This window comes from Rousettus aegyptiacus, unplaced genomic scaffold (genome assembly GCF_014176215.1).
Source record: "Rousettus aegyptiacus isolate mRouAeg1 unplaced genomic scaffold, mRouAeg1.p scaffold_m13_p_4, whole genome shotgun sequence".
NCBI classification, from domain to species: Eukaryota; Metazoa; Chordata; class Mammalia; order Chiroptera; family Pteropodidae; genus Rousettus; species Rousettus aegyptiacus.
The window spans coordinates 2,092,916-2,118,257 of NW_023416307.1; the positions used below are offsets into that span (position 1 = coordinate 2,092,916).

Genomic DNA, 25,342 nt, shown 5'->3' on the forward strand with positions numbered 1-25,342 from the left:
TAAAAAATACAATCTAGCTACTGTGGCCAATTTTTAAAGATAATTTTATTATTTTGTTTTGATACAAATGACATTTTAAAAATTCAAGCAGAATTAAAAAGTACTGGCAACAAATCATCCTGGGAAATAACTAAGGTCAGGTTAGTGTTTGAGGATTATTTAAGATATTTATGCCTATGAATTCACATAGTGATACATTTCTTAGGATTGGTTACCGCATTATAATATTTTTACTTCTAAGATATATATTTTAAAGTGATACACTTCTTGGGCTATTGTTATTTCATTCATGGTATACCGATTAATTTAAAATTTTGTTTGAAAAATACCTTTCTAATGTGTGTCTAACTTAGGCATGTTTTCTAAGTATCTTAAAAGTAAAAATATAACGTTGATTTAACATTAGATGGCAAAAATCTGACCATTTAAAGATGGTTTGTTTGTTTGTTTACGCCTACTGCACGTGGTCTTCCTAGGTGGTCTCCCATCCAAGTACTAACCAGGCCCACTAGAATATTTTATATTTTAAATTACTATTATTTTTTGTCTTACATCTTCTTAGGAATTTGAATGCCATTTTGTTGAAGATTTTGCTTTTTTCAGTGTTGATATTCATCTGTGCTTCTTTATGTTGGCAGTCTGACTCGGTGGTTTCGATGTCCCAGTCTCGGCAGAGGACGTGCAGGCGTAAATACCCGAGTTATGGGAGAAGAAATCTTGAACAGATTGAGATATCTTCTGGGAACGAATCTTCAAGCTCTATAAGACATGTGAGTTTTATAACTTTAAAATCTTGAATAATGTCCTACTTTGAATCTGCCCTGAAATTATGTGAAAATATTGTTCTGTAGAGGTTAAGATGAAATTTTATTTTGACAGAAATTTTGACAAAAATTTTGAACAGCTTTGTAGAGCTACTCACTATACAAGTGTATCATTCAGTGGTTTTAGTGTATTAACAAATATACTAATTTGTTATTGTCACTATTTAATTTCATTGCCTCTAGAATGAAACCCTGAGCCCATTTTTGCCTATCCCATCCCATTCCGCCCCTGGCAGTCACTGTTCTACTTTCTGTCTCTCTGGATTTGCCTGTTCTGGGCATTTCCCATAATCAAATCATACCATATGGTGTTGTGACTGGCTCTTTTTACTTAGTGTAATGTTTTCAAGACTGATCCATGTGTAGCATATATCAGTACTTCTTTCTTTTTCTCTGCCAAGTGTATGAATGTACCACAGTTTGTTTATTCACTCATCAGCTGATGGGCATTTACATTTTTCCATCTTTTGCTTATTATGAATTATGCTGCTTATTAACATTCATGCACAGGTGTGTGTTTGGACATGTTTTCAGTTCATTTGGGTGTCTATCTAGGAGTCAGTTTGCTGGCTCATATGGTAACCCTGTGTTTGACTTGTTGATAATTTGCCAGACTGTTTTCCAAAGCGGCTGCACTATTTTATATTCTCATCTGTATTTTATGAGGGTTCCAGTTTCTCCACATCTTTGTCAAATGACGCTTGTTATTGTCCTTTTGTGTTTTAGCTATCCTAGTGGGTTTGAAGTGGTGTCTCATTCTGGTTTAGATTTACATTTTCCTCATAACTGATGATGCTGAACACGTTTGCATGTGATTGTTTTCATTTGAATATCTTCCGAGAAATTTCTGTGTAAATCTGTTGTCCATTTTTCAATTCGCTTGTTCTTTAATTGCTGTAAGAATGCTCTGTATCCTTTATACAAGTCCTATATCAGATATATGATTTGCAACTATTTTCTCTCATTCCATGTATTGTCTTTTCACTTTTTTGATGATTTCCTTTGAAGCACAAAAGTTTTACATTTGATGAAGTCCAGTTTTTTTTTCCTTAGTTGCTTGTGTTTTTGCTGTCATAACTAAGGCTTTGCCTAACTCCTTTACTTTCAGTAATTATATGTAACTTACTAGTCTTTATTTTGATTTTTCCTGGGAAACCAATATTTTTGTTAGAGTATTTAAAAATTAACATTAGAATGTTAAAATTTTCTAATTCAGTAATGTTTTGAGGATTGAAATGTTTCATATGGATGAATAATTCATTTTATTGCTTTTATAAAGAAATTGGACCATATTCCTATTGTTGGTAGAAATGTGTCTACCATTTTCACATTAAGATGCTTTATTTTAGGTCTATACAGTATACATATGTCATTATGTTAGGGAAATATCAGTGCTTATTAAGTGTTCTTTTTGAAAATTCAAGTATAGATTTTTTTTCTTTTTAAATCATCAGTGGTGTTAGTTTTATGATTCTTCTCTTTGTATCTATTAATTTGGTATGTTTTCAATTAACAGAGAACTTTTAAACTAATTCATACATAGATGATGTAGAAGGTTAAATCCCTTGACCTTCTAAAGTAAACCGTAGTTTTGTGTTGTAGTAGCTTGCTTTACCTCTTATAGTGGTACCAAGTCATTCTCCTGTATTGTCGCAGAGATAGGGAGACGGGTGTGTGTGTCTGCCGGTTCTTTTCCGTTTTGATTTAGAAAACTCTGATAGTAGAAAAAGTATGGGCATAGAGTTAGCTTAATTTCTCATTGCAGTTCTTAAACTTATTCTCCTGTGACCTCAAGCATATTACTTTACATTTCTTAGCCTTGGGTTTCCCTTTGTACAAGGAGGTAGCAGTGGGCAGGTAGGGACTTGAGAGACAATACAAAACTCATAGGCAAGTTAGGTCCAAATTTTGTGGGGTTTGATGCTTGTATAGATTAGGGACTTTTTAAAGAAAAAGTTACAGCTATGCACAAGGCCTTGAGAGGCAAGTTAAATGGAAATACTCTGGAACTTGTTTCATTAGCTTTTTGTTATTATAGTCTCTGTTTACGAAGGTAGGTATTTTGAGAATGAATTGAGATAATATATCTAAAACATTTCACAGAGTTCCTAGTTTCCAGATGGTAGTTTAAGTTTCTTTTATTACTGTGACTTTAAGGTTATTTTGAGTTTAAAAGCAGATTCCATTCATTAGGTCTAGAGGGATAGGCCCAGGGGTCTATACTACTGGAATGGCACTGGGCTCCCGTTTTGAGAAACAGTTTTTGGAATATGTTGACCTTACATTTTTCCTTTTCAAATAAGTAAACAAAGGTCGATACTTGAGATTTGGTCTTTTGAGTTTCAGTTCTCAGTGGCATTTTCATTATCCATTATTAACATAGCTGATTTATGTGGTTGTTAGAGGAAAAGGTCATGTCTCAATATAAAAGTACCTGCCTGGTATCCAGGACTGGAACTTAAAGTAGACTGTAGCTGTTAGGGTTGTGGCATCAGAGTTTCAGAGCAGTTTTAGATTTATAGAAAAATTGCACAGTAAGTACAGCAAGGTCTGCACCTCCCCCCCCCCCCCCCCCGCAGTCTTTCATATTACTGATATCTTGAATTAGTGTGGTACATTTGCTACAGCTGATGAGGTGATTTTTATACATTGTCATCAGTTGAATTCCATAGTTTATGTTAGGGGCCACTCTGTGTTTTGCAGTTCTGTGGGTTTTGACAGAATGCATAATCTACCATAACAATATTTTACAGAAAAGTTTCACTGTCCTAAAAAATCCTTCCACTGAATACCTACTTAATCATCCCATTCTCCCTCCTCCTGTTCCACTGGCAGCTGCTGATCTTTTGAATATTTCCATAGTTTTGACTTTTCCAAAATGTTATATAGAGTTGGGTCATTGTGCATGTAGCCTTTTCAGATTGGTTGCTTTTCTAGTAATATAACTTTGTTTCCTCCATGTCATTTCATGGCTCCACAGTTCATTTCTTTTTTTTTGTGCTAAATAATATTCCATTGTCTGGATTTATCATAGCTTATCCATTCACCTACTGAAGGGCATCTTGGTTGCTTCCAAGTTTTGACAATTATGAATTAAGCTGCCGCAACCATCCATGTGCAGGTTTTTGTATGGTCAGCATTTTTCAGTACGTTTGGGGAAATACCAAAGAGCATGATTATTGGATCATGGAAGTCCATGTTTAGCTTGGTCAGACACTGCCAAACTGACACCCAAAGTGACTGTGTACCATTTTCCATCCCCATCAGCAATGAATGTGAGTTCTTGTTACTCCATATCTTAAGGTGTCAGTTCTTGGAGGTTTGGTGAAGGGAGTCAAAAGGTGTGCACTTCCAGTTATTTATAAAATAAGTCACAAGGATGTAAAGAAGAGCGTGGTGACTATAGTTAATAATACTGTATTGCGTATTTGAAAGTTGTTATGAGAGTAATCTTAAAAGTTCTTATCACAAGAAAAAATGTTCTGTATCTGTGGTGACAGATCTTAATTAAACTTGATGATTATTTTAAATATACACAAATCTCAAATCATATTGTACACCTGAAACTAATATAATATTATAGGTTAATTATACTTCAATAACGAAGTCAGTTCTTCCTAACTTCATTTATAGGTTCAACACAATCCCAATCAGAATACTAGCAAGATAATTTTGTGGATATTGACAGTGATTCTAGTTTATATGGAGAGGAAAAAGACCCTGAGTAGCTACCTGAATACTGAAGAACAACAAAGTCGATGGACTGACACTACCTGACATTAAGATTTACTATAAATCTACAGTTTTTAAAACGCTGTGTTGCTGGTGAAAGAATAGGCAGATAGACCAATGGAACACAATGGGGAACTCAGAAATAGGCCAATACAGATCTAGTCAATTAGTTTTTGATAAAGGAGTTAAGGACAACTCAGTGGACAAAGCATAGTCTTTCAACAAGTGGTTTTGGAACAACTGGATATCTATATGCAAAAAAAAAAAAAAAAAAATCCAAGCACAGACTTAAAAAAAAAAATTAACTAAAAACAGATCATAAACTTAATGTAAAACACAAAACTATAAAATTTCTAGACAGTAACATATGAAATCTAAGTTACTTTGGATGTGATGATGACTTTTTAGATACAGTACCAAAAGCATGATCCGTTAAAGAAAAACTTGACAAGTTGAACTTCATTGAAATTTAAAATCTATTGATTGCTCTGGGAAAGACACTGTTAAGAGAATGAAAAGACAAGCCATAGACTGGGAAAAAATATCTGTAAAACATATCTGACAAAGGACCTGTATTCAAAATATACCATGCATTCTCTTTTTTTTTTTTTTAAGGCAAAGCAACCCTTGGTCGACCTCACAGATTGCAAGGACCTTGCCAGCCAGCTTACAGTCCCTTATTTTTTTTTATTTTTTATGCCTAAAACATCTCGTGTTCCTTGGTCGTCTACCATCCAAGGACTGACCAGGCTGAACCCTGCTTAGCTTCTGAGATCAGACGGGATCAGGCTTGTTCAGGATAGCATGGCAGTCGACCCATGAATTCTTAAAAACTTAGTAACAAAACAACTCAAAAAATTGGCAGAAGAGCTAACAGACAGTTTGTCAAAGGATATTCAGATAACAAGTAAACATGAAAAGATGCTTGCCATCATATCACGTCAGGGAATTGAAAGAAAAAGATGTTGAGCTACCACTACACACCTGTTACAGTGGCTAGAGTCCAAAACACAGACGATTGACATTGACTTTTTATTAACGTCACTCGGGGAGTGGCCTGTTGAATGGCCCGTTGTGTCATTTCTTTTGTTAATGGGAGTAGTTTTAGGTCTCACAAACATTCTCTGTTGCCTTGTGCTTTGACAAGAAAAAGGAAGTCGTAAAGACATTTTTTAAAGAAGTTTATCTAATTTCATTACCGGATTATCATACTTACTTCTGAGATAACTGTTGTTTTTCTTGACTTCTGTTATTTATTCTCATATCAAAAATTTTATTTTTCCTCCCTCACAAATCAGGAGACTTCCTGTGATCAGAGTGAAGGTTCTTGTTCTTCCGAAGAAGAAGAGTGGAAAAGTGATAGGAGGAGTGAAAGTGATAGTGAAAGTTCAAGGTATCTGTTTTTAATTGTTTTGATCTGTTAAGCATTTTAGTATTAGCTTTGGACGGAACTGTACTGCATGGCATTCAAGATGCGAGAGCTTGCAGCTGTGGAACAATTAACCTAGAGTTTGTACTACATTTAAAAGGAGAAGAAAAGTGGATTAACAGCTATTTCCATAGAGAATACTTTGGATATTTTTATTTGACTGTAAACAGTAGAGCCGGCAGTATAAAATGTGTGCACTCAAAATGTCGATTTAGTCTTGGGCTGCATTCATAAACAGCAATATCCAAAGTATGTGTGGTAAAATCATCGTTCTATTCATTACTAGTTATTTCATGTGTTACGATACCCAGATTTCATGGGACCAAGATGTTAACATCCATTCTTCATCTCGGCAAATGTCAACTTTGTCTGTCTGGTTGGTGTGGCTGTACATTTCTTGGTCTTCTCAGTGTATGCACTGATGGTTTGTCATTCCAGTGAAGTTTTCTAGTCTGTTCCTGAGCCTTTTCCAGTGTGGTGGGAATACTACTTATTGTTCTGCATGACCTCTATTTTTATAATGACACTTCATTTTTGAAAAGGGGAACCGTTAGTTGGCTCTAGTTGTTGTCTTCTGTGCAGTCTCATCTATATTATACTTAAAAAAATTCCTCAGGTTTCCACTGTTTTCTAATTTCCAGTGTCCGCAATGGTTTCTCTCTTTCTTGCTCATGATCTTTGGTCGTTTTGGTATTCATTGGTAGAGAAGGGAGATTGTTCAAACTGAATCTTGCTGGGATCATTCTTTCCTCATCTCTATTTCTCTCTCATCTTAAGGTTATGTGATTAATTATATGATTAAGGGCTTAAAATTTTAAATGTTTTCCTTGTTTAGCGATTCTTCATCTAGATACTCTGATTGGACAGCCGATGCAGGCATCAATTTGCAGCCTCCTTTGCGAACGTCATCTCGTCGACGAATTACCCGATTTTGCAGTAGTTCAGAGGATGAAATGTCTACTGAGAATTTATCTCCTCCAAAAAGGAGACGAAAGAGAAAGAAAGAAAATAAGCCTAAAAAAGAGGTAAGAAATGTATATCTTAAAAATAACATCTATCTCAGTTTTATAGAGGCATTTCTGTCTGTATTCAGAAATTGGAAATCTTTGGGAAATTGGATGCTGTTTTTGTCGACATTGTTATGTCATCAGGAGTCAAATGAAAAATGCGAACTTATTTTTGGAAAAGATACTTTATTATTAAAACTTCTCTTTCTAATCTGCTCTGAGTTAGACTTAGGACTTAAGTCTTTGTGAATCTGAAACTTAAAGGGAGAGCTATGTTTTGCCTAGAATCCCATCATAAATCTTTTCTCCTGTTAATGTCAACACCAAAAGGTAGACTTCAAGGCATTTTAAGGCACTTTCTTTTCGTTTTGTCTATTGTCGCCTTGTTTCTCATTTTCATTCGACACATTCTGTTTTTCTCCTAATTGTAATATCCCTATTCCTTATATGTACGGTGCGTGTGCTTCTATCGTGCAGGTAGCTGTCGTTATTTAAGGATGCTACGTCTTTGTATCATCTATTGCTGTGTAACTTATCACCCTGAAATTTAGCTGCTTAAAACGGCAAACACATATCATTTCGTGTTTCGATGGGTCAGGAGTTTGGGAGCTGATTTGCCAGATGATTTTGCTCATGAGGTTGCAGTAATCATGTCTGCTGGGGCTGGATGGTCTTTGAAGCTTATTCATGTGGCAACTGGCTGGTGGCCTCAGTTCCTCATCTCATGAGCTTCTCCATGGGGCTTCTTGAGTGTCTTCATGACATGGTACCTGACTTATACGCCAGAGCAAGTAGTCCAAAAGTGTAAGCAGGGGGTAAGTCCTGATGCCTTTTGTGACCTAGTCTTAGAAGTCGCACATGGTCACTTTCGCTTTATTCTATTTGTTAGAAGTAAGTCAAGCACATCCTCAAGTGCAAGAGACTTTTGGAGAGGACGCGTATCAAAGAATTTGTGGTCTTATTTTAAATCACCAGTCTTGAAAAAAACCTCATGATCAGGAGGAGACTTCTCTGTGGTGATTATTCTGTGGTGAAATTAAGAATGGCAGAGCAGGCTGTGTCGAAGAGAATTTAGGTTGGAAATTAGCTCCCTGCTACAGGATGTAAAGTGTTATGAGGAATCTATTAGAAATTCAGCACACACTAGGAAAATGCCAGGTAGATTTACTTGCAAACAAGTGGTTTGTTCCTGTGCACATTAAGAAACCAAATATGAATGCTGCTTAAGAACTAATTATTAGGTGTAGTGCCAGTAGTCATTCCGTATGGTGAAGTTTCTTTTGTTTTCAGTCAGAGTGCATACTGCTCCTTTCTGTCCCGCTAAACTGTACTCTCTCCCCTTGGGCAGAATTTGAGGAGGATGACGCCATCAGAGCTTGCAGATATTGAACATTTATATGAATTTCATCCTCCAGTTTGGATAACCGACACCACGCTTCGCAAGTCTCCTTTTGTTCCTCAGATGGGTGATGAGGTGAGAGTGATACAGTTTAGAAACATGAATATGGAACATAAAACAAAATTAATATTACTCTTAAGTTTTTACTTTTTAAAATTTTTAAATGTATACTTACCTTTTATAGGTAATATATTTTCGACAAGGTCATGAAGCTTATATTGAGGCTGTCAGAAGAAATAACATTTATGAACTAAATCCTAATAAGGAGCCATGGAGGAAAATGGACCTTAGGGTAAGATGATGGTATAATTAAACATTTAGCACATATATAATTAAATTACTTACAAATCCATTAAAAAAAAAAAACCTGGAGACATATCTTTCCATTAATTTCCTATTTAAAAACATTTTTGCTATTGTCTGCTAAGATCCAGCAGGAAGACTTAACGTTTATCAATGAGCCGTCTTCTTATATTACTGATTGGCATATAAAATTCTAAGAGCGTTAGAGTTTCTTAGGAAGGCAAGTTTGCAAAAGGAATCATTAATCTTAAAATGTGCTTACCCAGGGCAGATTTTCAGAAGTACGAATTTTCAGAAGAAGAAATACAAATTGGAAAAAATGGTTCAACCTCATACATAATATAGGAAAACTTTAGCTCCTCTTACTTAACCAATTTTGTAAAATTTATTTACTTTTAAAGAAAGGAAATACCAAAAGTTTGAGCAAGTAGCAAAGGTTTTTGTTAACATTCAAATCGATGATAAGGGTGCATGAAACTGGCCAGGTTTTCTAGAGGGTATCTTGGCAATTGGAATTGAAACTGAAAAATGTTTAGACCTTTTAAATTAGTGGTTTTACTTCTGGTAATTCGGAAACAACCAGAAACGCATGCAAATTTATGAGCAAGGCAATTCTATATCATTGTGTATGAAAACAAAAAAATTGGGAAAAATTTAAATGTCTCAATACTGAATGAATCGAATCATGATGCAGTCACACATTTGATTGCTATATAGAGTCTGCCATGGAATTGGGACTTTAAAAACATTGTTGAATGAATGAATGTTAAATTTACACAGTGTATTACTAGGAGGAAAATGGGATGTGAAATGCTCTTAATGACAACAAAAATTCAAAGACATACATAGTCAAACCAGATACTTTTATATGTTTTTGGTATTTTACAGTAACCATGAGAAGAGGAAAAAATATTTTAACAAAGATAGCTGTTCTTAACACTCATATTCAACTTTGTGGCTGTACTTCTATGAATTTGGCTGTAGACACATTGAGATTTATGTGTTTCACTTACTGCCCTGTACTTAAGTAAAGTCGATACTCATTATTCATTGATTCCATGTTTGTGAATTTGCCTGCTTGCTGTACGTTGTTTGTCATCCCCAAGGCAGTACGCAGGGTGGTTTCTGGTCATTTGCAGACATACGCAGCATGGCAAAAAATCTGATTCGCTTGACCAGCATGTTCCCAGCTAAGATTCAGCAAGGTGGTTACAGTCTTGTTTGAGCTCTCACATTGTAAATAAGTGTCTTTTTTGTAGTCTATTCAATGCCACGTCAATTTTTTTTTTCACAGTTTTGTGCTTTTAGTTCATGACTCGAGGTTTAAAATTACCCTCAAGTATAGTGCTGCAATGCTGTCTTGTTATCCTAAGCACTGGAAAGCAGTGATGCCCCTTGTTGAGAAAATATATAGGCGTGAGTTACCATGCTGTTGGCTTTGAGTTCAGTGTTAGTGAATCAGTGACGTATTTAATGAGGTGTCTTTCAACAGACAGACACATAGCAGGTAATTATACATTGGGTGACTGCAGCGTTATGACCAGAGACCTGTAGGACCCTAACCCTGTGCTTCCTCTAGGAACAGTGGTGAAGTAGGCACTGATTCACTGTTAATTCAGGGTTCTAGGAGGCTCTGCAGAACTTAACTGCGAATCAGTGAGAATAATCTATACTTAGCACTGTAATGCATTATAACACCCACATATTTGTGCGGAGAATGAATGGATGAGTAAGCTCTTGTATTCCTAGTGCTAAGGAAACGCGTTTGGGGGAAGGCTGATGGTGGCACATCCATTGATGGGTATTCCATCATGGGAGGGCCTTGCATCTCTCCTGTTCACTGTCCTGTCCCTACTGCCTGGAATAGGTCACGGCACCTAGTAGATCCTCAGCGGAAATTTATTGAAGTGTATTAGGTGGCAGTTCAGTGTCAAGTTTTTGAAGAATATTTAATGAGCTAAAAGCTTACACGTTATCATTTGAGTAATACAACATGATATAAATGAAAATGTGTCTCCAGGAAGAAAGCCAGAAGGAAATCCAGATTATTGACAGTGGTTGTCTTTGGACTAAGCTGATTGGTGATGTGTACGTTTTTTCTGATACTTCTGTGGTGCCCAGTAGCAGCCCCTTATCTGTGGGGGATATATTCCAAGACTCCCAGTGGGTATCTCTAAACCCTATATAGACAAACCCTATATATACTATGTCTTTTTCTATACACATACAAATGATAAGGTTTAATTTATAAATTAGGCACAGTAAGAGATTAACAACCATAACTAGTAATAAAAAAACAGTTATAACAATATACTGTAATAAAAGTTATATGAATGGCTTTGGGCCCTTGCTAAAGAATATGAAGGTCACTCGAACACAAGACAGTGGTCGATGTGATAACTGAAACGGCGACTAAGTGGCTAATGGGCGGTGGTGTCTACGGTGTGGATACGCTGGACCAAGGGGTGGAGCAGAGTGCGCAGGACAGCGTGAAATTTCATCATGCTGCTCAGAACAGCACACAATTTGAAACCTATGAATTGTTTATTTTTAGAATATTTCATTTAATATGTTTGGACCACGGTTGACCGCAAGTTCCTAAAAAGGCAGAAAGCAAAACCATGGGGGGAGGGGTTGTTATATTTTCTAAAGTGAATGTATTCCTTATATTAGAGACAGTATTGAATGTTTATCTTCAAAAAGATGCAAAGGTTAGCTTTAGCAAAAATGACTGTAATTACAGGTAAATTAAATTTGCTGGTTTGGAAGCCTAAAATTGTGAGTTGACCAAATATTGCAGTATGTGGAGCATTAGAATCTTGAAGAATTGCTTTATTTTAACCATTCTTTTTTTAAAAAATCTGTTACAGGATCAAGAATTGGTCAAAATAGTTGGAATACGGTATGAGGTTGGGCCCCCTACACTCTGTTGCCTCAAACTAGCATTTATAGATCCTGCGACTGGAAAGCTCACAGACAAATCTTTCTCTATCAGGTGCGTGTTGCTGCTCCTTCCTGGAATCCTCTAACTTTCTATTCTCCCTCTCGCTGCCGAGCCCTCCCGCTTAGCTGCAGGGGAGACGGGAGCGCTGTCCACAGCCTGAGGTGTGGCTTGAGGTTCTGACAGACAGGAACCCGCTGGAAGTAAAAACTGGGTGCCCCAGCAGAAGTCAGGCGTTGGCATGTCTCACACATTTTTTTCATGCTGCTTAAATGTGTAGAGTATTCCAGCCTGTAGGGCAGTTGCTCCTGCTTTTGTTTTTGAGAAAATATTATTTGCTAAACCTATACTGTCTAATCATAGCCATTAGCCGTGTGTGGCTCTTAAGCACTGGAAATGTGGAAGATTAGAATTGCGTGTGATGTAAGTATACACACCGAATTTTGAAAACTTCGTATGAAGAAAAAGAATGTAAAATATTATTTCATATTGATTGCGTGGGGAAACAATATTTAGGATTCATTGGGTTAAATAAAATAACTTAAAATTAATTTCACTGATTTTTTAAAATAAGGCTAGTCAAAAATTAAAAATTACTTATACGACTCCCAGTGTGTTTCTTTTGGACACTGTTGCTCTCAATTATAACCTGCTACACAAGAAATTTAATAATCCTTTATTTGTGTTTAGATATCATGATATGCCAGATGTTATTGACTTTCTTGTATTGCGTCAGTTTTACGATGAAGCAAGACAGAGGAATTGGCAGTCTTGTAAGTCTGTCCTTATTGAGCTTTATATACCCTTAGAAATTTATCCTTTTATTAACTTTTGGTGTGGTACCGCTTATTATAGTGCATGGAAACATGTAAATTCTGGAAAGAAATATGAGCGACTGATAAGTGTATTTTGCTTAGAGTTTGGTACTTAATACTTCCTAGACTTTTTAGCCAAACAACATTTCGGCTTAACGGGGTGTAACATTTGGAAGGGATTATATCTTACTCATTGATTATAGTGTAGATTAGAACACCTTTTATTTCCTTTCAGACTTTCCCATGCTGCATTATCTCTAATTACCTTTAAAGTGACACTGGTTAATTCAGAAAATTATCCTATAAAAAAACAATCAGGAAGTTGAAAAATAATGCAGATTTCCAACAGATAATGTTCTAGTATACCAGAACATTTTATGTTTGGTATCATATCAACCCAGACTTAAATAGTCTGACTTGAGGAAACCATTCCATTAAAAAATAAGAAATTCTTGTAACATGCTTTATAACCATGAGGTGTGGGTGGACAGAAAAAATAAAGTCACCTCAGCGCGGGCACTGACTTGAACATGGTTTTCATGGTGACCATTTAAGGAGGACTGGTGGGCTTATTTGCTTAGATTTGTGTAGGTTATCGACCTCTTCAGGACACAATGGATGACTAATTAGGCCAGGCCAAATAGACGGAGCTGTGGTGTCCGTTCCACAAACGTACATAGAGCATTGCTTTGCACTGCGCAATGTCATCTGGGGAGCGCGTATGTTGACTTTGACTTCAGTATGACTCATTCTGCTGCCACAGGTTTTGGGCTTTTACTAGAAATATTAAGTTTTACCCAAGCTGTGTCATCTGGTGCATACATTCATAAATGGTGCTAAGGCCTTTTTAGTTTTCCTAGTTTGTTGCCCTTTTTTTTTTTTTGCAGACATTACAGGCAGGTGCAGTTTAGATAAACTTCCTGAGCCATTTCTGTTTGAAACAGAGATCGTTGTAGTTGCTCTTCTCGTAGACTGTTTAACAGTAATGTCTGAACAAATAATCCAGACTATTTTGGGACTTAGAGGTAAAGGAAATTTTTCTTGAAGAAAAACATCTGGTGCCCTCTGTCCCCAAATACGAGACAGCTGGCAATGTGGGTGTTAACAAGTCATACAGTTAAGTCCCAAAGAACGTGGAAGTTTGTCTTCTGTTAATCTTTTTTTCAACACCCGAGACGTGTAGGTCAGAAGCTTTTATTTTGTACTGCCAACATGTCTGTTCAAAAGAATTTTTAACTTAATTCTCTGCAGCTAAACTTAAAGATGGATTCCCAGTTGCCCCTTATGATTTAGTCTGTGTGTGTGTGTGTGTGTGTGGTTGAAAAATTGTTGTGCCAGATCTTCTATACTAATTAATTCGTTTTTGCTCCCCCATGAAGTCTTACCTGTTCTCCTGAAGTTTGAGCTGTGCTGTTAGAGGAAGTTGCTTGTTTCTGCTTTTACCTTTGTTCTTTGTTTCATGTTGCAAAATATAATAGAACTTATTTTGGAGTGGGAGTTTGGATCCACTGAACAACAGGGCTGTTTTAGCCAATTATGCTGTATGGTTTTACATGCCTTCAGTGAGTCGCTGAGTGTGAAATTATATCTTTTTTACATCTGTTTTATCACTGCAGATTGCTGAGAATTGGGGAGGAGTGGCTAATTTTAACAAAAACATACCTTGATTTCTGTATTATCTGTATCATATATGGTACTTTATAAATTAAAAATATTAGTGTTGCAAATTGGGTCATCTCTCTTCCAGGTGACAGGTTCCGGTCTATCATCGATGACGCATGGTGGTTTGGAACGGTGCTAAGTCAAGAGCCCTATCAGCCCCAGTACCCTGATAGTCATTTCCAGTGTTACATCGTTAGGTCTGTATGCAGATGAAAATGAATCATCTACAAACATTTGTTCATTTTGGCTGCTTGTTGTTTGAATAACTAATACGTTTCAGGTTAAAAAGCCCCACGATTGAATGATATTAAGTCCTGTCAGTCTCTCCTCTCTAGCATGCCCCTGTGGCCTGTGTACTAATACCCGCCCTGGTGCACTTTCTTCTTGCTTTCCTCAGACCATTTCTGTAGCTTCCTAATATTTCCTCAACCTGATATTGCTGGATCACTGTCCAGCACATGTTACATCACTTCCTTTGTTCAGGAAAGTGTTTGCTGCCTTTCCATTGGCTGCGGAGTAAAGTCCACATTCTGCAGTGTCACATTCAAGGCCTTCACACTATCTGAGTTTTTCTTCACTTACCCTGGTGTAGGCCACACAGGATTTCTGATTTTGTTCTGAACCTGCTACACATTTTTACATTTCTTATAATGTATCCTTCTAGAAATTTTTTACTGTTAATATTTAATCTTTCAGTGATACAATGAGGTTAATTTTTACATTTTCTATCTTTTTGTTTACTCTCGTAGTGGATACCTAGTTATTAGCCACAACTTAGCTTTATGAAAGGCTAACCAGACTTGGTTTTAACAGGTGGGACAATACTGAAATTGAAAAGCTTAGCCCATGGGACATGGAACCGATTCCTGATAATGGTATGTAATTGTTTAATGAAAACATTTTACCTTTATGTTTTAAATTTTTTATCTTAACTAAAGCACATAGAGCAGATTGTATTCTTTGAGAAATATTTTCAAATTATTATGCTAACAGCTTTACTAAAAGAGGTCAACAGAATTATGTGTATCTGGTTTGCTAATTCTTATCCTGAGTTTCCAGCTTGAGGCTGCCTGTATTTTAGCCCACTATCATTTCTCATGAAATCCTGGCTTTAAACTCATTTTGACCTCCTTCATGTAACCTCTGTTTCCTTTTCCTCATCCTTTTTCTGTTATTTTTATTATCCCTTCAAAGACAAGTTCTAACTCTATTTCCGTCTGTCTCTGCTTTACTTCAACTCGTCTGTCTTACTGTGGCTTATCTGTTCCTTTCCCTTAAGAGAGAAATGTCTCTGCTCCAAAGCCCACCTCGGAGTAACTTGGTTCAGGTCACACCCACATCTAGAAAGGACACAAGTTTGAATTCTAATCCAAGCCATCGGACACCAGCCAGTGCTTTTACCTGCTTTTTACAACTGCTCTTTTGTGGAAGCACGTATATAATAAAGGATCTTTTATTGATAAAACTCTTCTGTCTGCCCTTACAGAGATAGCAGCAGCTTTTGCAGGCCAGTAAGCCTTTAGAAGAATTGTCAAAACACATGAGCAGGCAGACAAATACTTTTGGAGGCATGTGAAGAGAGGCTTGGTTGCATTAACATTCTTGGAAATGTATATTAAAATAACAAAATATGGTCTTACCTGTCAGATTATTAGATGGATAAATTTATCTTCTATTCCTGGTGACATTTTTCCCCTTTTATTTACAGTTTTCAAGGAAAAAGTTCTGAATATTTACAGTACCTCTTATTCTTTGTTAAAATGTATATACTCTTTCATTATCAGTTTTCTTGCACTTTTTAAATATTTCATTTTGAAATAATTTTAGATTTACCGAGTAGTACAAAGAATTCACGAATACCCAGTTTTCTCAGCTGTCGACATCTCAGAGAACTGTAGTGCGGCTGCCGCGGTCAGGAAGCCGTGGGCAGTGCAGCTCAGAGCTCTCACTTCGCCTTGGGCAGCATCCTCATAGCTTTTCACACCTTGGGTTTCATTGCTTGTCTTTTTAACCTCTTTTAATCCGGGGTCTCTGAGTCTTTCCCTTACCTTTCATGACCATTACGCTTTCAAAGAGTACTGGCCAATTATTTTGTAGAGTTTCCCTCAGCTTGGGTTGATTTAGTGTTTTTTCATGATTAAATCCAGGGTTTGCATTTTGGGTGAGAGTGTCACAGAAGGGATATGTCCTTAGTGGGTCATAAGCATTTGATTTAGATGATACCTGCCAGCTTTCTCTGCTATAAAGGAGCTACTCTTTCCTTTGTAATTAGTGTCTTATTAATGATCTTCGACAGTCGATGTTAAATTATATATATTTTTTATTTTTATTTTTAATGGAATTCATAGTTGATCCACCTGAAGAATTAGGAGCTAGCATTTCTGTCACTTCAGATGAACTAGAGAAATTGCTCTACAAACCACAAGATGGTGAATGGGGTCAGAAATCGAGAGATGAAGAATGTGAACGAATTATTAGTGGTATAGATCAACTTTTGAATCTTGGTAAGTTTTTTAGGATGAAAAGGTTCATGTTCAAACTTTCTCAAGTATTTTAAAGTAGTAATGTAATTGTGCTTGTGTTCATTGTGACAATTTCTGTTTGTTCGGTTAAGCCTGCAGTGTTAATGTATTTCTGTTTTATGAATAATTTGTAGAAAATGTCAGAGATGATGCATTTATTGATAAAACTCTTCTGTCTGCCCTTACAGAGATAGCAGCAGCTTTTGCAGGTCCAGTTGATCTGTGTACTTACCCGAAGTATTGCACCGTGGTGGCCTATCCCACTGATCTTTACACAATTCGAATGAGACTTGTTAATCGATTTTACAGGTTAGTAGAAACCTACTTAAAAAATAGTTTGAAAAGATACTTGGCCATACCAACTAGAATAAACAGAAGCAGTGGTGGTTGACAGTGGCGGAAAGGGGAATGTTTAACATTATTTTCTGTTTCACTTTTGTCTTTTGTTATTGTAATTTTTTCACCTCGTGAGACATTGTGTTAGGTGCCTGTGGGTGTAGGTGTGGATAGAACCTGGGTAAGAAAAAAGATCAGATTTCATTTTTCAATCTTTAGTAATCTGTTTTTCTTACAAATTGTCAAGTAGTGAGAAATTATATTTGTTTTTTATGTGTATGTTGACATTCCTATTTAGCTATTTCATTTAAAAAGAAAATATAACTTCGTTAATAATGGGACTTTGGCCTTTGAAAGAGTAGTTCCCTGGAGTCATCTACTTTTTAATCTCTAGCTTATAGAGCACTAATAACTATAAAATTTCTTCTCAATGATTTTTTTTAGCAGGCAATGATATTTTTTATAATTCCAACTGAAAAATTATTATAAAACTGAGTTTTCGAGTTCACATTGTTGGTATAATTGATCTCTAGTCAAACATGGAAGCACAAATTTGATCAGAAGCTACTTTGCCAGTTTAGTGAGATTGAGTCTGTTAGGGTTGGACGTTGAACATATTTTCTTCATTGAGTCTCAATGTAAAATGCGCATGGATACTGTGAAAAGGGAGGGTTGCTCTGCTGGGTTTCTGGATGTGATTAAGTCATCTGTTAGATGTTGTGCAGTTCAGCATACAGCATAATGCTTATGACTGCGACCAAGTTGATAGCACAACAAGGTTATTCATTGTTACTTTGTACTTATGGTTCAAGTAATACCTAATCCTGGCTTAACATGCTGGATTTTTTACTTGGTTTCTGTCTTTTTATTTGCTGAACTCTAAATTGTCTACTTTTTATTTTGAAGGAGACTGTCTGCATTAGTTTGGGAAGTCAGATACATAGAACATAATGCCAGAACATTTAATGAACCAGAGAGTGTAATTGCAAGATCAGCCAAGAAGATAACTGACCAACTTTTAAAATTTATCAAGTAAGTGACCTCATGTTATAGATGCTATAGAAAAGTGACTTTGTATTGTACTCTTGCAGCCATCCAGTTCTTAATTTTTGCTCTCTGAATTATACCCTTTTATTGTATTACTTTAATTGACATTTCTTTCTGTACCTATGGTGATTATAAAGAAATGAGCAATTCAAATTTTTCTACATTTAAAAATTTGTAATAATTTTAAACTACAGAGAGTTTCCGTGTAGATAGATAGGTAAATATATATCTACGCATCTCCATTACCCTATTTCCTTTAGGTTAACATTTTACATATCTGTGGTGTCCTGTTGAAATGTTAGAAAATTATCCTTCGTCCTGTACTATTGACTAAAGTGTAGCACTTACTCGGGCTTATCATTTTATATCAGTGTCCTTTTTATGTGTCAGGATCCAGTCCAGAATTCCCATTGTGTTCACTATTTTGTGAATTTTCTTTAACCTGTTCCTCAGTTTTTTCTTTCTTTCATGACCTCATCATTTTTTATAATTGTTAAACGTTTACTTTGTAGAGTATAGTTAATTGGGTTTGTCTGATGTTTTCTCAGGCTTAGATTGAGTTTTAATCTTCGGAGTATATCCTGTGAGAGTATCTGTACATGTATGAATGTTACACATACCTTCTTGCATTGGGAAAACAATTTGGAATGGTATGGGGAACTGACCTAGAAATTGAGATTCCAGATCTAGTCCGATCTGTTCTAGTGAACATTCTGTGTGACTTTGGACAAATGACTCAGCTCGTATTCTTTAAAATGAATGAGTTTTGCTGTATTCTTTTACATGCCTTTTTGCCATAGCTATAAAAATTCTTAGATATATTAGAGAAGATAATTTATAAACTCTGCCGTCATTTTCAGTATCTAGCTACAAACTGGGGAATAACTGATTTCCGTCTGTCTCACTTTCCTGAATCGACTCTGTCCTGTGTCTGGAGGACTCAGACGTGCTACCTCTTTTTCTTTGGGAAGATCACACTCCCATTGTCATCTCCCTTATGCTTGGATGTCCCTATTTAGCATTCTTTCTTCTGTGTGTACAGTAAGATTAAGATATAATTCGCTTTAATTTTTTCTTTTTCCTTCTATTCTCTTTTATCTCAGATCTATCATTTTTCCTGGTACTCATTATACGAATATTACTAGTGATGATACTTAGGAAAATTCATTTGTGTATTTATCCAGCTGAGGCCAAACATATGTTATTTCTGGATTACCAGCTTATTTGTGTATATTCTTAACGCCTTAGTTTCAGTATTCTAAGGTGGGCAGTTGTTTCCACAGAGGGTACAGTAAAAACCTGGTATTTCTCTGCTTGAAATTAGGTATGCACAGTTGGGTATTGTTTATATCTAACCTGTAGTTTGAATCTTTGACAATAATAACTACATCTGAATACTGTTAAAAAAATGAAAAATTGTTTTTTAGGAATCAAGACTGTACAAATATCTCAGAACTCTCTAATACTTCTGAAAATGATGAGCAAAATGCCGAGGATTTGGTATGAAGTTTGTTAATTGTATAATGATTTTTGTTACTTTCAAGTGGCAATTTGAAAATAATGAGTGGCGTAGAAAATGTTGATTACCCATATCAATTCTTGTTGTAGTTTAGTGAACTATGAAAGTAAGGTACTTGATAAAATATTTTTTGTAATTTTCTAGATGGTCAGTGGTGTCATTTGTTTTAGCCAATAATTGGTATCAGTATCGAAAAAGATATGGCTAAATGAATAACTTAGGTGTGGAATAGGTTCTCTTTCTAAATTTTAGCTAGAGAAAAGTACATTAAAGAGGTACCTTGGAAATATTTTTGGTAAAACCAATATCTGAGAGTTGGATTTAATTGTAATTAAAAATTAATAACTTACATGTTCAGAGTACCCTAAAGTTCTTCACTCGGAGATGGTCGCAGACAGAGTGTAAGGAAGGGCAGATGTCAGTGACGTGGTGGTCGTGTACTTTACTACGGAATCCGCTTGTCAGGTGGAGCTGTAGGAAGGGTAGCCTTCAACAACAGTATAGCATTAATTCCTACACACTTCTGCTGTAGGTCACTGATTTTATGCTAATTTATATTGGAGTAAAAATAAGTATATAATACGTGATTTAGGTGAATAAGAAAATGTAGAGTACGAAATCCAGGAACTTCAGGAGACTGTGTTTCTGGGGTTTATGGATAGGGATAAAACAAATTTAATGCTACTTTTCATAGCCGTATTTTAGAATTATCGTACGACCTAATGTCTTTGATATGTTTTTTAAAAATTAAGATTATTATGTTTCTAATGAGAATATTAACACTTAAGGTGCTCTCTGATTTTTATTCCTAGGATGATAGCGATCTTCCTAAAACATCTTCTGGAAGAAGGAGAGTAAGTTAAAATCCACCTAAGATGTTAGGTGTTGTCTTTTGAAAGTTACATTGATATAGATGTGGAATATTTTTAAGAGAAAGGGGAGCATTCACCAGAAGGTGACTAGTTAGGTAAGGTTTAGTGGAAGAGTTGGGATTTGAACTGTGTTCTCAGGAGGTGGTGTTAGAGGAAGACATTCAAAAAGTGGGGAGTATTACCATCCAAGCCAGAAAAGTAGGAAAGTGTGGCACGTCAAGGGGCTGGTGAGGGCGCCGGCCTGCCTGGCGTAGAGGTGGAATGTTGGAGTGAGCAAAAGTGGCCGTGTCTGGATGTTATGATGGGGGCAGATGACGGCGATGTTGGAAACCAAGGTTTTCATTTAAAGTAGAGAATCAGTCGTGCAGCCAAAACAAATAGATTTTAAGTGGTGAGAGGATAGGTATTAAAGGAAGAGAGTTAGGATTTCATTGAAGAATTGAGGAGTAAAGGATGGGAACCTGGTCGAGGACAGCGTTTGCTCAGAATTACTAGCATTTGGTGACTGAACCTTTTTTTTTTTTTTTTTTTTTTTTAAAGGATTAGTTTGGGGGCTATATGTAGAAAGAAATAAGTTTTGGATATTGGGTAGTTAGAATTGTTTGTCACCAGCAAACTCTTAAAGTTCTAATGTAATACATTAATTAAAAGTAAAGATTATTAATTTGAAAGTGCTCAAAATGTTAATGTTTATAATTTCATCCAAATGCTGCTTAAATTTAAGCTTTTTGTAACAGTAATTTTCATAATATGCTTGCCCCAAGTAACATTGAAAAATGAGACTTGAATCATTGCCATCTGATTGTCATTTTCATAGAAGTCTCTCGTGTTTAGTATCTGTTTGAATTTGTAAGCAAATCACAAATCCAGTGGCTTAAACAATAAGACTATTATGTTACGGTTCTGAGTTAGAAGCTTGACATGGGGTCTCACTGTGCTAAAATCAAGGTGTCAACATGGCTGCGTTCCTTTGTTTCCTTGTATTTTCCAGCTTCTGGAGGCTCACGGCCCCCTCTTCCATCTTCAGGCCAGCAGTGTAACCATCTTCCATACTCTGCCTCTGACCCTCTGCCTCCCTCTTAGCAAGACCCTTGTGATTACATTGGGCCCACTCTGATAATCCGGGACAGTCTCCCCCTCTCAAATCACATCTGCAGAGTCCTTTTAATGTGTTAAGTGACACAGTCACAGGTTCTTGGGATTAGGATGTGGACATCTTTGAGCTATTATTCTGCCTTCCACATTATCCAGTGTGATACTTCAAATTCTATGAGAACGTTTTCTCAAATTGAGAGCTAAGTGGTGGAATGAAAAATGTTTCTAGAGTAACAGACGTGACATTATTGGATTTTACAGGAAGGTGGATTTTTTCCAAGTAGAAAATCAAATACCATACCATAGTATGACTTTTCCAAGACTAAAAAAGCTTTTAATATTTTGAATGTATTTTTAGGTCCATGGTTGGAAAAAAAGGAGCATCAAAGCAACTAACTATGTTGAAAGCAACTGGAAGAAACAGTGTAAGGAACTAGTGAACTTAATTTTTCAATGTGAAGATTCTGAACCATTTAGACAACCTGTTGATTTGGTCGAATATCCAGTAAGTTGCCATTGTTGAAATGTTTGGGGCTTGTCTTATTTTATGTAGAGGAGATCAAGTTAGAGTTTAAATTAAACTTTTAAAAAGTAAGATGTCTAGACTTCGTGTTAGCTTTTCTCTTACTAATGAGTCAGTTGTGGAAGAGTTACTTTATGATGGCGGGATTCTACATGGTTATCTATTATATGTGTAATTTCAGCCCCAGGAAAACTATAAAGTGGATAAAAAGTGTCTTTCTTCACTCCAGTAATAGGGGAATGGAAAATGACCTTTCAAAAAAAGTCTGATTATAAAGCAGATATGCTTAGAATGCTTGGACATTACAGAAGGCTGTAAAGAAGGAAATAAAAACTGTTCCATATCCTTCTACCATGTATAACATTTTTGGTTTATTTCTTACCTTGGCTCTGTCTGGGCCTTCTTTAAAAAAAAAAAAAATAATGATTCTTAAGGACTTACTAATTTTTTTTCTTGTATCATTTTGAATATTTGAGATCTGATGACTTACATTTCAAAAAGCAGGAATTGAACCTTTGAACTAATTATTGTTTTTTCAAACCTAGGACTACCGAGATATTATCGATACTCCAATGGATTTTGGCACAGTAAGGGAAACGTTAGAAGCCGAAAATTATGATAGCCCTTTGGAATTCTGCAAAGACATCCGATTGATATTTAGCAATGCAAAAGCGTATACACCAAACAAAAGATCAAAGGTAATTTAAAAGTTTCTGTAAATACATGAGCATGCATGATCTGTATAGATAATTTTCCACTTGCTGGTCAAGGCTGGACTATTAAAGATAAGTGAGTAGAGTGGGACTATTAAGAACAGAGCTTCTGCCATTGCCCAGATATCTGCTGTTGCTACCTTACGACAGTTAATGTTTGTCTTTCTTAAAATTTTATAAACAAACGAGGAATGGTGGGAGTCAGGGCATCATTGAAAAGGGGACATTGAAATTTGATAAGTAGACTGAGAAAAATCTGTGTTTTTATACATATGGGAATCTTGAAAAATGGGTTGGAAACTTACTTATAGAGACTGGAAGAATAAGAAAAAGAAACTCAGAAGGTAGGGGTGAGACTGACTATAAATGGCACACTAATCATTTGGATCCAAAGAAGGAGCACATGATTATTTGATTATTTAAGAATACACATATGGAGTACATTACTGAGTTTTTGTTAAAATATCATATGTCGGATAAGTTTTCAAAATGTGTTGAAGCATACTAAATATACAAAAGCACATTTACTCTCAATTTTCACAGTATCACAAACCCCCTTGTAGAATGTGCTGGATAATTAAAAAAAAAAAACAAAAACACAATAATTTGAGAAGATTTTAAAGTAAAGCAGTTGTTTGATACTATAGCACTTTCTCTGTCATCAGAGACTATCACTGTGAATTAATCACTTTAATTTTACTTCCTCTTCTTTACTTATTATCAGACTCCTCCCAAATTATTAATTTTTGTCTCAATTTGAGAACTCTCATTGCATTCAATATCCAAATTGCTTATTGGATCAGTTTAACATTCAAATCTAACATTTTTCAAGCTTGTGTTACCAACAGTATTCAGCAGTTGTGAGACTTTCCAGAAAGAAGATAAATTTCATTCATGTCTTTTTTTTCCCTTTTGTTTAAAATACGTTTTGAGGATTCATACCATACAACTCACCATTTACAGTGATGTGTCATTTTAACTGTTTTAAGTGTATAATTCATTGGCATTTATTACATTCACAGTATTATTCAATCATCACTGCTCTCTATTTCCAAAACTTTTGTCCTTCCAAACAGAAGCTCTGTGATCATTAAGCAATCGCTCCACATTCTCCCCTCCCCTCCCTTAGCCTTTGTTAGCCTCTCATCTACTTTGTTTTTATGCATTTGCCTGTTCTAGATATTTCATATAATTTGAATAATATAATATTTGTCCGTTTCTGTCTAGCTTGTTTCACTTATTGCAATGTCTTAAAGGTTCATCTGTGTTGCAGCATGTATAAGAACTTTATTCTTTTTTCATGGCTAAATAGTATTCCATTGTACAGGTTAGGTATATGACTTTTTGTTTATCCATTTATCTCTTGATAAACATGTGAGTTGTGTCTACTTTTTAGCTATTGTGATTAATGCTGCAGTGATTATTGGGATACAAGTATCTGTCAGAGTTCTTGTTCTCAATTTTCTTGCGTGTACTTATGATTGGGATTGCTGTTCATAGGGCAATTGTATGTTTGGATATCAGGAACCACCAAACTATTCCATGATGGTCGCAGCATTTTACACTTCCACCAGAAATGTATGAGGATTCCAGTTTCTCCACATCCTGGCCAACACTTGTTCTTTTTTTCTTTTTTCTTTTAATTGTAGCCATCCTAGTAGTGTGAAGTTATTACCTCATTGTGGTTTTGACTTGAATTTCTCTTCTGATGTATTATAAATTATACTTGGGATTTATTTTAATCTGGTATGGTAAGACATGCACGTATGAAAATGATTGTCATGAAAGAAGGTGGTTATGCTCACAGATCCCTAGAAACAAAGCAGGCATGACACACCAATGAGGGCTGCAAGGGAATGAGCCAGCATTGGCCACGAGGCAGAGGGGGAAGAAGGGGGGAGATCATGGCTCAGAGCATATAGTATTGGGGTTTTCGCAGGAAGGCAGGGCAGGGCAAAAAGAGTAATTCTGGGAGCTTTAGCCTACAGGAGCACTCTCTAGTGTCTGGTTCCTGGTTCCTGGCCCTGGGGCGATGTAGGATGGGGGAATATTGACTTGGTATGTGAAAGTTTTATAAAGATAGGGATGTGAACTCCAGATTGATTGTTCTGTACATCAAAGGTGTGCTTGTGAGAGAGTCCTTTGCTGTCTAGGAATTAGCTAGTGGTGCGAGGAGCAGTTTCTCCAGGATCAAGTCTCCCAAGGCCAGAGCATCAAGAAGTGCTTTGCCCATTTTAGATTTTTTGTCTTGTCGAGTTGTAGGAATTTGTTAATATATTCTGGATAGTAAACCTTTGTCAGATAAATGTTTTCTGAATATTTTATTCTGTACATTGTCTGACTTGTTGATAATGTCTTTTGATGTGTGAAAGTTTTTTATTTTGATGAGGTCCAATTAATATTTTTTTCTTTGGTTTCTTGTGCTTTTGGTTTCACATCTAAGAATTCATTGTCAAATCCAGTGTCATGAAGATTCACCCTATGTGTTCTAAGAATTTTGGGATCTAGCTCTTATATTTAAGTTGTTGATCCATATTGAGGTATATTTATGTGTGGTTTAAGGTAGAGGGTCCAATTCATTTTTTTGGCATGTTGAAATACGT

The 25,342-nt window shown here is 36.0% G+C and overlaps 1 protein-coding gene across 2 annotated transcripts in view; it reads left to right on the forward strand.

The window, feature by feature from the left end:
• The window catches only part of BRWD1 (bromodomain and WD repeat domain containing 1), a 99,929-nt gene that overhangs the window by 48,832 nt on the left and 25,755 nt on the right, over positions 1 to 25,342 (forward strand). For both annotated transcript variants that reach the window (XM_036219882.1, XM_016121721.2), the window contains exons 21-36: positions 639 to 770; positions 5,855 to 5,949; positions 6,821 to 7,010; positions 8,341 to 8,466; positions 8,576 to 8,683; positions 11,565 to 11,689; positions 12,326 to 12,408; positions 14,198 to 14,309; positions 14,926 to 14,987; positions 16,461 to 16,616; positions 16,823 to 16,943; positions 17,877 to 18,002; positions 19,445 to 19,517; positions 20,349 to 20,390; positions 21,862 to 22,008; positions 22,572 to 22,724. In XM_036219882.1, the coding sequence (XP_036075775.1) occupies positions 639 to 770; positions 5,855 to 5,949; positions 6,821 to 7,010; positions 8,341 to 8,466; positions 8,576 to 8,683; positions 11,565 to 11,689; positions 12,326 to 12,408; positions 14,198 to 14,309; positions 14,926 to 14,987; positions 16,461 to 16,616; positions 16,823 to 16,943; positions 17,877 to 18,002; positions 19,445 to 19,517; positions 20,349 to 20,390; positions 21,862 to 22,008; positions 22,572 to 22,724 (1,851 nt within the window). The remainder of the gene's footprint in view (positions 1 to 638; positions 771 to 5,854; positions 5,950 to 6,820; positions 7,011 to 8,340; positions 8,467 to 8,575; positions 8,684 to 11,564; positions 11,690 to 12,325; positions 12,409 to 14,197; positions 14,310 to 14,925; positions 14,988 to 16,460; positions 16,617 to 16,822; positions 16,944 to 17,876; positions 18,003 to 19,444; positions 19,518 to 20,348; positions 20,391 to 21,861; positions 22,009 to 22,571; positions 22,725 to 25,342) is intronic.